The sequence below is a fragment of the Cannabis sativa genome, chromosome 4, assembly GCF_029168945.1.
Source record: "Cannabis sativa cultivar Pink pepper isolate KNU-18-1 chromosome 4, ASM2916894v1, whole genome shotgun sequence".
Taxonomy (NCBI): domain Eukaryota; kingdom Viridiplantae; phylum Streptophyta; class Magnoliopsida; order Rosales; family Cannabaceae; genus Cannabis; species Cannabis sativa.
The window spans coordinates 11055857-11066798 of NC_083604.1; the positions used below are offsets into that span (position 1 = coordinate 11055857).

The 10942-nt window shown below is 36.0% G+C and overlaps 1 protein-coding gene and 1 long non-coding RNA gene across 2 annotated transcripts; one reads left to right on the top strand and one right to left on the bottom strand.

Annotated features, from left to right (window-relative positions):
- The first annotated feature begins 3693 nt into the window (after positions 1-3693).
- On the top strand, positions 3694-4095 carry LOC115713487 (uncharacterized). The gene has a single exon (XM_030641970.2). It carries the CDS (start codon positions 3694-3696, stop codon positions 4093-4095), a length of 402 nt encoding a protein of 133 aa, XP_030497830.2.
- Positions 4096-8468: 4373 nt separating this feature from the next.
- On the bottom strand, positions 8469-9553 carry LOC133036658 (uncharacterized). The gene is made up of 2 exons (XR_009687258.1): positions 9510-9553; positions 8469-9027 (listed from the first exon to the last, which is right to left on the bottom strand). It is a non-coding gene; the product is annotated as an uncharacterized LOC133036658 (long non-coding RNA).
- Positions 9554-10942: the final 1389 nt, after the last annotated feature.

Sequence of the window (10942 nt, forward strand, 5' to 3'; positions counted from 1 at the left end):
CTTCATTAAATCATTTACTAAATTCACACTAATTAATCTAAGTAAGTTCATAATCTTACTTCATTACCGGAAGAATTTACATATTTAATAAAATAAGCCTAATTAAATATCATAATATTTTCTGGCATATTACAAGGAAGATAATGAATTGACCATATTAATAAGAAGTTTTTTTCAATTATTGAAAGCAATGGGACACAAAAAGAATTTTTTTTTTAATTCTCAGAAAATAATTCATCTTCAAAAAAATTTATGCATAACAATAAAAGAGTTGTTCAATGTAAAAAATGTGATGGTTTTGGTCACATACAATCTGAATGTACTAATTTTTTAAAAAAGAATAATAATTGTTTTAATGAAACTTTGAGTGACAATGATTATGAAACTAGGGTTGATGAATTAGTTGTTTTAACCTCTGTTCTTTCTAGAATGTCTCATTTTTTGCAGAAAAAGAGAAACTTTGTTTGGCTAAACAACAATGTTTTAGATAATAAAATTTGTCATTGTGCTATAGAATCTGAATCTCATGACTCCGAACTAGATGAAGATTATGTGGTTGATTCCTACAAGGTTATGTATGAAAAGTGAATACAAATTTGTTCTGAAAATAGATTCATGACAGAAATGAATAAAAATCAGTCTCAAGAAATTTTTTATCTTAAATTAAAAATTAAGAATTATGAGACTTATTTATGTTTAAAAATTGATGAAATTAATCTTTTGAAGAAAGAACTTGATAATCTTAAGAGAAATATTAAGATGCTTAACTGTGATTCATCTATTTTTGAGGAAGTACAAAATGCAGGTTAAAGAGGGTTGGCTGGTCTAGGCTCAAATGGTGCTAAAATTTATGGAATACCAAAATTCATGTGATCCAGTGTCCTAACAAATTTTCCTGCTACTGCAAATTCGTTGTCTGCTGCTGCAAATTCATCTTATGCAGAAGCAAGTTCTCCAAAAAAACTTGAAAAAGGTAAGTTCTTAAGTAAGAAAATTTATTCCAACTTATCATTTCTGTGGCGTTAAAGGTCACATTCGACCTAAATATTTCACATTACAAAATATATTTAGGTCAAACTATTTCGAAAAAATAAATAAGTTGAAAAAGAAACATGTTTCACAAAAACAAATATGGATTACAATGTCTTGTTGGCATTTTTGATAAAACTATTGCTTAAAAAATATGGTATTTTGACAATGGTTGTTCTAGACATATGACAAGTGACAAGGAGTTTATTATCAACATCAGGCCTATACAATGTGGTGAGGTAACATTTGGTATTGGTTTAGCATAAAATGTTATTGGTATGAAAACTCTCAATTTTGAAAGTCTACCAATGTTGAAAATATTCTTTTGGTTGATGAACTTAAGGCTGATTTAATTAGTATAAGTCAACTTCATGAGCAAGGCTTGTCTGTAAATTTTTCTCATAATGATTGTTCTGTGCTTGACCAAAGTAGTAATTATGTGATGAAATGTTTTAGATGTGTTGATAATTATTATACTCTCACTTCTTTTCTTATCATACTGCATGTGATAATACCAGTACTACACATATATCTAAAAATTATGTTCAACATTCTCGTACAAAATACATTTATATAAGATATTATTTTGTAATATCCCGATAAGCCTAATGGTAAATAATTAGGATTTATATTTATATTATGGATTAATTAGATTATAAGTAAGATTATGATCATACTAGTATATCTTAGCATACATTTTAAGTCTGCTATAAGGGAGTAAATAAGTATAATTTATTAATTACGGAGATTTATATAGCATGTGTGAATGTAATATGAGCTATTTGTGAAATAAAAATATTTTTAAGTTTGGCGACCTTGGAGACTCGATCGGGGGCCAAAAATATCATAACAGGTTTAATTAGTAAATTTAACGGGAATATTATGATAAGTTGATATTGTAAGTATTAGAGTAATTATGAGTATGTAGAATTTGACTTAGCGTCCCAGAAGTAGAGATATCTTATTGACTAAAAAATGATAGAATAACTATTAATAATTTTTTTTTTATTAATACGTATTATTATTATTACTGTTAAGATAATTATTATTAATATATTATTATATTATTATATTATTAATTTTTTTAAAAAAAAGTTATCAGTACATATATTATATGTTTATAACTTACAGTACGAAAATGAAACCTTTCTCCTCTTTTGACGAAACTCGTATCTCTTCCTATCTATTTTCTTTGATTTTTAACCTGAAACCTAGCGATCTAAGCTCCGGTAGTAGCGGAATAGCAAATCTTTAGAGAAAGATAGCTTAAGGTATGGTTTGATTTTATTTTAAGCTAAAAACGATTAGTTTTATATAGGAGTTTCATGAATTAGAATAGTTATGGAGGTTTTGAAGACAGTGAACATCCTACACATGTATGCAAGTTACAAAAAGTGATCTATGGTCTCAAGCAAGCCCCAAGGGCTTGGTAAGAGAAACTAAAATCTGCTCTACTCTCATGGGGATTTGTCAACACTGTCTCAGACAACTCCATGTTTATGTCCAATAACAAAGGACATGTTCTACTGGTTCTTGTGTATGTTGATGACATACTGATCACCGGACACGATTCATCAGCCATACAACATGTCCTCTCAGCTCTGGACACAAAATTTGCTTTAAAAATATTGGGCTCAATACACTATTTTCTTGGTTTCCAAGCTTATAGAACAAGGTATCTATATATCACTCAGACCAAGTATGCTCAAGACATCCTAAAGAAAGCAAACATGGAAGACTCTAAATCATGCAGTACCCCAACGTGCCATGAAAATAAGTTGTTCACCAACAACAATGACTTATTCCCTAACCCAAAGATATACAGAAGCATTATAGGCTCCTTACAATATTTCACCTTAACCAGGCTAGACTTGCCTTTTCCCATTAATAGGCTAAGTCAGTATATGCAAAACCCCACAACTTCCCATTGGAATGCCTGGAAAAGGGTACTAAGATACATCAAAGGCACTACTCACCTTGGCCTTGTATTCAAACGTTCAACATCTATGAATATTGAAGTATATTCAGATGCAGATTGGGCCTGCAATCTAGATGACAGAAAATCTACTAAAGGGTTTTGTGTCATGCTGGAGAGAATGAAGTAAATTATTCATTGATTGAATGAATGAAATAATGTACAAAGAGCTAGCTATATTTATAGTACAAGCTAATAACAACCATGAAGAGAAGTAAAGACACTACCTGTTTTAACTAATTAAGCCAACAAAAAACAGAAAACTAACATGCTTGTTATTGTAGAATTACTATTTGTTACAATCACCATAATGATCAAGCTACTTTAATTTGTAACTCTTACATTTTTTTTTGTGTACAATGATAATGGTTAATGATTAACTAAATTAATAGTGATTGGATTAGAGTTATGAACTTCTTAGAAGTAAAAATGATTAGTTACTGTTACATTGTTTTTACTATACATTAAGTTAGTTAAGTCTGTTAAAGAATTAGTTAGTTGTCTCCCTTTATTTTCGGTTGTCTAGCATTGTAATCTGTTGGATACTTTTCTATATAAATAAGATGTTTCTGGCCAACTGTATTCAGTTGAGCTTTCCCATTTCACTTCATCTTCTTCCTCCATTCATTTTCCAGTTTCTGCTCAATCTTGAGTACTGAGTTTCAGTACTCTTACATGGTATCAGAGCCATGTCGAACCATGGCATTCGAAATGAACCTCCAGCAGGTGAAAGAGTTGAGCCACACCAAGCTCGAGCTGCAGATCCAGCCCCTGAAGCTCAAAATCCAATTCCCCTCCCCAACAATCATCTCCTCCCCCTAAACATCCGTCTTGATCGTTCGAACTACACTATATGGCGATCTCTGGTTCTTGCTGCGGTCAGAGCCTACGATCTTGATGGCTATGTTCTTGGTCATCATCCTCAACCACCAGAATTTCTTGCAGGTAACATTCTCAATCTTGCATTTCAAAATTGGATGCGTTTTGACCATTTCTTGATGCATTGGCTCATGAATTCTGTCACTGAACATATGCTTGGTCATGTTATCAACTGTAACACATCCCATGAGATCTGGACCACCTTTCCTTAGCTTTTTGCAACCAGATCTCGTGCAAGGCTACTGCAATTACGAAATCTGCTACAAACAACCAAGAAAGGCTCTCTCTCGATCGAAGAATTCATCTTGAAAATGAAACAGTTTGCAGATCAGCTTGCAGCAGCAGGACAACCGATTTTTGATGATGATCTGGTGCTATACAATCTTGGTGGATTAGCATCAGAGTACGAAGCTGTAGTTGTCAATTTATCTTCAAGAATCGAACTTCTGTCTCTTCAAGAAGTGCAATTCATGCTTCAAAGTCAAGAAATGCAAATCCAGCAACATACAACTGAGGTTCCTCTGTCTCTTTGCATAATGTTCAAGCACATGTGGCCAGCACCAGAGGTTACTATCCCACTCGTGGATTCAGAGGTGCCAATCGAGGAGGCCGATCCAACACCAGCAACAGAGGTGGCCGTGGCACCAAACCTGTTTGTCAACTCTGTGGACGTGCTGGACGCATTGCTGTCAAGTGTTACCATTATTTTGACATTACCTACACAGGTGCCAACACCAATAGTTCCTCCTCAAACCCCTTCAACACTGATAACCCCCAGGCTCTTATCTCTGAATTGAACAACAACATTGACAACTCAACAGCATGGTATCTGGATTCAGGTGCAACACACCACATGACAAATGATGCTGACCACCTTACTACTGCTACAAATTACAAAGGAAAGGGTAAAGTGGTTGTAGGTAATGGCACTTCTATCCCTATCCATCGAATTGGTTCTAGTTCAGTGTGTACAAAGTTTCCTAATCACCCTCTTGTATCACAAGATATTCTTCATGTACCTAGTGTAACCAAAAACCTACTTAACATTTCCCAATTCACAAAACATAATCATGTCATTCTTGAATTTGATGAATTTTCTAGTCTCATAAAGGACAAGACAACCAAGAAAATTCTTCTGCAGGGCCATCTCAGTGACGGATTGTACAAGCTTGAAGTTCAAGCCTTAGATCCTCCACAACCATAAGCTCTCAATCACACCACTACTTCCAACTCGATTTTTGACAAGTCTCAACTTGCCAATATTTGGCACTCAAGACTTGGACATCCATCTCATCCTATACTCAATAAAGTTTTACACAAAATTGTTCCTTATGTAAAGTGCAAGACACTTGATTTCTGTAATGCATGTCAAACTGGTAAATTGCACCAATTCAGCTTTAAAAGCACTTCTAATAAAACTGTCCAGCCTTTTGATTTAATTCTTACTGATGTTTGGGGTCCCTCTTTCTATACTTCAGCTGATGGTTTCAAATATTACATAAGTTTCCTTGATGATTTACTAAATTCACTTGGCTTTTTCCAATGAAATCAAAATCACAAGCTAATACCTTATTCTATCAATTTAATTCTTTTGTTGAAAGGCAATTTCAAACTAAAATACAAGCTGTCCAATGTGATCTTGGGAAAGAGTTTGACCTTTTGTACAAACTTGTTAAAAATCTTGGCATTGTTCAAAGGAATTCTTGTCCTCACACTCATCAACAACAAGGTCGAGTTGAGAGAAAGCATCGACATGTTGTTGATATTGGCTTAACATTGCTGTCCGAAGCCACAATGCCTTTATCTTTTTGGTGGGAAGCATTTGCTTCTGCAGCTTATCTAATAAATAGGCTCCCAACACCAATCTTGAACTATCAAACACCTTATGAAAAATTATTTCATCACTCACCTGATTACAATTTACTTAAGGTATTTGGTTGTTCATGTTTCCCCCTTCTTACCCCCTATGCCTCTCATAAAGTTGCCTTTCGATCCTCTAAATGTATCTTCATAGGATACAACCCCAATTTTAGAGGATATAGGTGTCTACACCCTTCAGGAAGAATATATGTGGCTAGGAGTGTGACCTTTAATGAACAAGAATTTCCCTACAATGAGCTATTTCCTACAACTCTTCCCACTAGAGATGCCTCTGCCCAAACCAGTAACCAACACTCTTTCCCAATTCCAAGTCCTATACCTGCTCCAACACCACAACCTGACATAACAACCATCTCACCTATAGCTACTGTTCCATCTACTAGCAACCAACAACAACCAATCACAACTCAACAATCACCAAACCAGTACCCTACTGCTACCAGTACTCCTCCATCTGTACCTCAGAATATACCTACTGTCCATGTCCCAACTCACACCACAAACCAACATCCTATGGTAACTAGATCTAAACTAGGCATTCACAAACTAGAAGCTTTCTTGCAAATACACACACTGAACATGAACCAACTTCCTTCAAGGAAGCTCTTGCCAATCCCAAGTGGAATGTCGCAATGGGATCAGAAATGACTGCTCTAAAGAAAAAGAAAACTTGGACTCTTGTTCCAAGAACAGCTGACATGATTGTAATTCATAACAAATGGGTATACAAAATTAAGTTCAATGCAGATGGTAGTGTTGAAAGACTAAAAGCAAGGCTTGTTGCCAAAGGCTTCCAACAAACAGTTGGTATTGACTTCTTTGAGACATATAGCCCTGTCATCAAACCTTGCACAATCCGAATTATGTTCACTTTAGCTATCTCTAATGGTTGGGACATTCAACAAGTTGACATTAATAATGCATTCCTCAATGGTCAACTTCAAGAAATGTTTACATGGCTCAACCACAAGGATTTGTGGACAAAGATTTTCCCGATCATGTGTGCAAGCTTCACAAAGCCATCTATGGTCTCAAACAGGCTCCAAGAGCCTGGTTTGACACCCTGAAAAACACATTGGTTCAGTGGGGATTCAAGAGCAGCAAATTGGATAACAGTCTCTTCTTTTCCAATCACAATGGCAACGTGCTTCTTATTTTAATATATCTTGATGATATTCTCATTACTGGTGCTGATAACAATGTTGTTCACAATCTTATTTCTCAATTACATTACAGTTTCTCTGTCAAAGCTCTTGGCTCAGTCACTTACTTCTTAGGATTTGAAGTTCATCACACCACTTTAGCAATTTATTTGACACAACAGAAGTACACCAGAGATTTATTGGCTAGAACTCAACTACTTGACTCCAAACCACAATCCACACCAATGTGTTCCACTACCAAGTTATCTGCAAAAACAGGAACTTTATTGGACAATCCCACTCACTATCGAAGCATCATAGGTGCTCTCCAATATCTTATAATGTCAAGACCTGACATCTCTTTTTGTGTCAACAAACTCAGCCAATATATGCAAGCTCCCACATCTGAACATTGGGGAGCCTGCAAAAGAGTTCTCAGGTACTTGGCTGGCTCAATTGATTCAGGTTTAGTCTTCAAACTAGCTCACAGATTGGACATTACTGCCTATTCTGATGCGGATTTGTGACAGTCAGTAGTCCCGTGATCCGTAAGGGGAAACACCGGGTAAGCTGTGCAATCCCACACCGCCTGGGGAAGGTCAAGTGGGATGATTCTGAGACTGTGTAGGTAAGGGACTACACAGCTAAAGAGAGCTTAAATGGATTGATTGGTACTACCTATATCAACAAGGTGCATCTTGTTTTTCGGTAGCCCATCACGAAAGAACTCCACAGTTAAGCGTGCTTGACCTGGGGTAATTTTAGGATGGGTGACCTCCTGGGAAGTTTTCCCAAGAAGGGTGCGAGTGAGGACAAAGCACGCTGGAAACACTCGTGTTGGTCTGTAGGGCCAGTCATCAGTCCATGAAGCAGCTAGAGTGACGTACTCGTGTATAAGAGCCATTCATTCCGTGGGTGTAAGGACCCAATGGAGGTTTGAAGCGGGGACGTTACAAATGGTATCAGAGTCTTGACCCAGCCGGAAGTGTGGTCGACGAGGACGTCGGACCCTGTAAGGGGGGGTGATTGTGACAGTCAGTAGTCCCGTGATCGTGGGGAAACACGGGTAAGGCTGTGCAATCCCACACCGCACAGGGAAGGTCAAGTGGGATGATTCTGAGACTGTGTAGGTATGGGACTACACAGTTAAAGAGAGCTTAAATGGATTGATTGGTACTACCTATATCAACAAGGTGCATCTTGTTTTTCGGTAGCCCATCACGAAAGAACTCCACAGTTAAGCGTGCTTGACCTGGGGTAATTTTAGGATGGGTGACCTCCTGGGAAGTTTTCCCAAGAAGGGTGCGAGTGAGGACAAAGCACGCTGGAAACACTCGTGTTGGTCTGTAGGGCCAGTCATCAGTCCATGAAGCAGCTAGAGTGACGTACTCGTGTATAAGAGCCATTCATTCCGTGGGTGTAAGGACCCAATGGAGGTTTGAAGCGGGGACGTTACAAAACCACATCACCCTTCTTGGGAAAACTTCTCAGGAGGTCACCCATCCTAAAATTACCCCAGGTCAAGCACGCTTAACTGTGGAGTTCTTTCGTGATGGGCTACCGAAAAACAAGATGCACCTTGTTGATATAGGTAGTACCAATCAATCCATTTAAGCTCTCTTTAACTGTGTAGTCCCATACCTACACAGTCTCAGAATCATCCCACTTGACCTTCCCCAGGCGGTGTGGGATTGCACAGCTTACCCGGTGTTTCCCCTTACGGATCACGGGACTATTGACTGTCACAATCACCCCCCTTACAGGGTCCGACGTCCTCGTCGACCACACTTCCGGCTGGGTCAAGGCTCTGATACCATTTGTAACGCCCTCACTTACGTAAAATAAGATGCCATAAATAAACTGGCGTTAAGATACTAATGTTGCCTTTATTAAAAAAAAATAACACTTTTTAAAACATGGGTACCTAGTTAAAAATAAAGTATTACCACTTAGGGAAAAGTAATAGAAAATTTAAACGACAACATCCTCGATAAGTTTAATAAATTAAAAAAAACTTTCAGCGGAAGATGGCCAAGACCACACGCAGTTACATGATCACACGAGATACACCCCATGCTGCCCAGACTCAACTTGTCACCGAAAGCTTACAGGCTTACTTATCTGCACATAGGGTGTAAATAAGGGGTGAGCTGCAAAGCCTAGTAAGGAAAAACAAAATACTATGTACCAGCATTCACACATCATAGCACAAACATATACATCAAACATACAACAACCTAATCATAAGTATAAATAGAGGCAGCCACACAAATACTGAAATACCACACACTCACACTCACAATCACACTCCAGCTTCCATACAAATCTGGAGTGTCTTACGTTCTTAACCAGAACGCAAGATCCAATAACCAGTGCACCCTTACGTACACTGCCTCACTTACCACATCACCATACATGTGTGGTTTCCAACCACTTCCAAGTACCTGGAACATGATTAAACAGCCATATACAATTCATCGATAAAACACTATTTCACCGAAACTATCACATTCCACAGTTTCAATACAATTTATTCAAGCAGTCATACTAGATACTCAAACCATATAAAAAAGCAAGTATAAAGTATAATTATTTTTCCTTACCTCAACTCCGCTGTAATTAACTCCTACGATACCTTCTAGGCCCTATAACAATTAGTGAAGCCCTTAGTCCACCGATAAACTCAATATATTTATTATTCTTACTGTACAGCAAGTTTAGCCTAGAATTTGACTTATAAAACGTTTGAATTAGAAGTCCTACTGTTCACAAAGTTTTTAGTTAATTGAAAGATCTTTCTAACGGTATAAAGATCATCAAAATCGGAGCTATAACCTAGGAGTTATGCATGTTTTCTCAAAATAGTTTTTTTAAAATCCTGGATCATGCCGATTTCTGAATACAGCCCAAAAATAAAAGTTTTAAAAATAGTTACACCCCGATCTAGACAATACTTTCTTCATAAAAAATGTAGCTATTTTCCTAAGCTTTAAAACGAGATAAAGATCTTTTAAAATAGATCAAAAGTGAGAGAGATATTGAATTTTTACTGAAGACACTTTTTCTGAAACAAAACTTAAAACGAAATACCATAACCGAGTAAAGATCCTAACTTTTGACTGGTAAGAACTCCGAACTAGGGAAAGGTTTCTTCAAATAAAATATAAATTATTGAATTATCTTTCTAACAGTACAAGAATCGCTGTAAAATAATAGATATTGAGAGAGATATCACACTTTTACTAAGGCAATATCGGAAAGAAATTTTAAAAAACTTTAAATCGACAGTCAGTGTAAAACATGAATTTTTTGACATCGAAATACTCAGAATTAGGAAAGTGTTTCTTCATAAAAAAATATAGATCATTAAATTATCTTTAAAACGGTACCTAGATCACTGAAAACAGACCTATGGGGAGAGAGATATGATAGTTTTATGAAAGCCTATTTCTCTGAAAACGAAAATAAAAACAACTACGAATTTTACCTGAAGATTTCGAAGATACGGAACGATGATCGGTTGATTGCTGACCCCGAAGCTCTTAAGATTAAAACAATTGATTTGGTTCAATAGAGAAGATAAAAAAAAATTGAGAGATGGTGAGAATAAAGGAATACGATACTATCTGGCTGCTAGGGTTCTAGAGTATATACGTATATAACCTATCGTATAATAGGTTTAAATTTAAAAAAATAAAAATTTAACTAATCAGATAAAATTATGCTGATTTAAATTTAAATTTTAAATTTTAAACTAACTAATCTAATGCTTCACTATTTATTTATCTCACTATTTAATATATATATATATATCTTTTTTTTTTCTAGTCACACACGCACAACAACAACAACAACAACAACAATAATAATAATAATAATAATAAAAATAATAATAATAATAATAACAATATAATTGTATCACACTTAATATACTAAATACCAATATATGTATATAAACTGGATATTACATTCTACCCTCCTTAAAGGAAATTTCGTCCTCGAAATTAGACTTACCAAAAAGTTCGGGGTACTGTTC

Coding starts and splice junctions, on each gene's coding strand:
- LOC115713487 (XM_030641970.2), top strand. CDS start 3,694: ATGTCGAACCATGGCATTCGAAATGAACCTCCAGCAGGTGAAAGAGTT.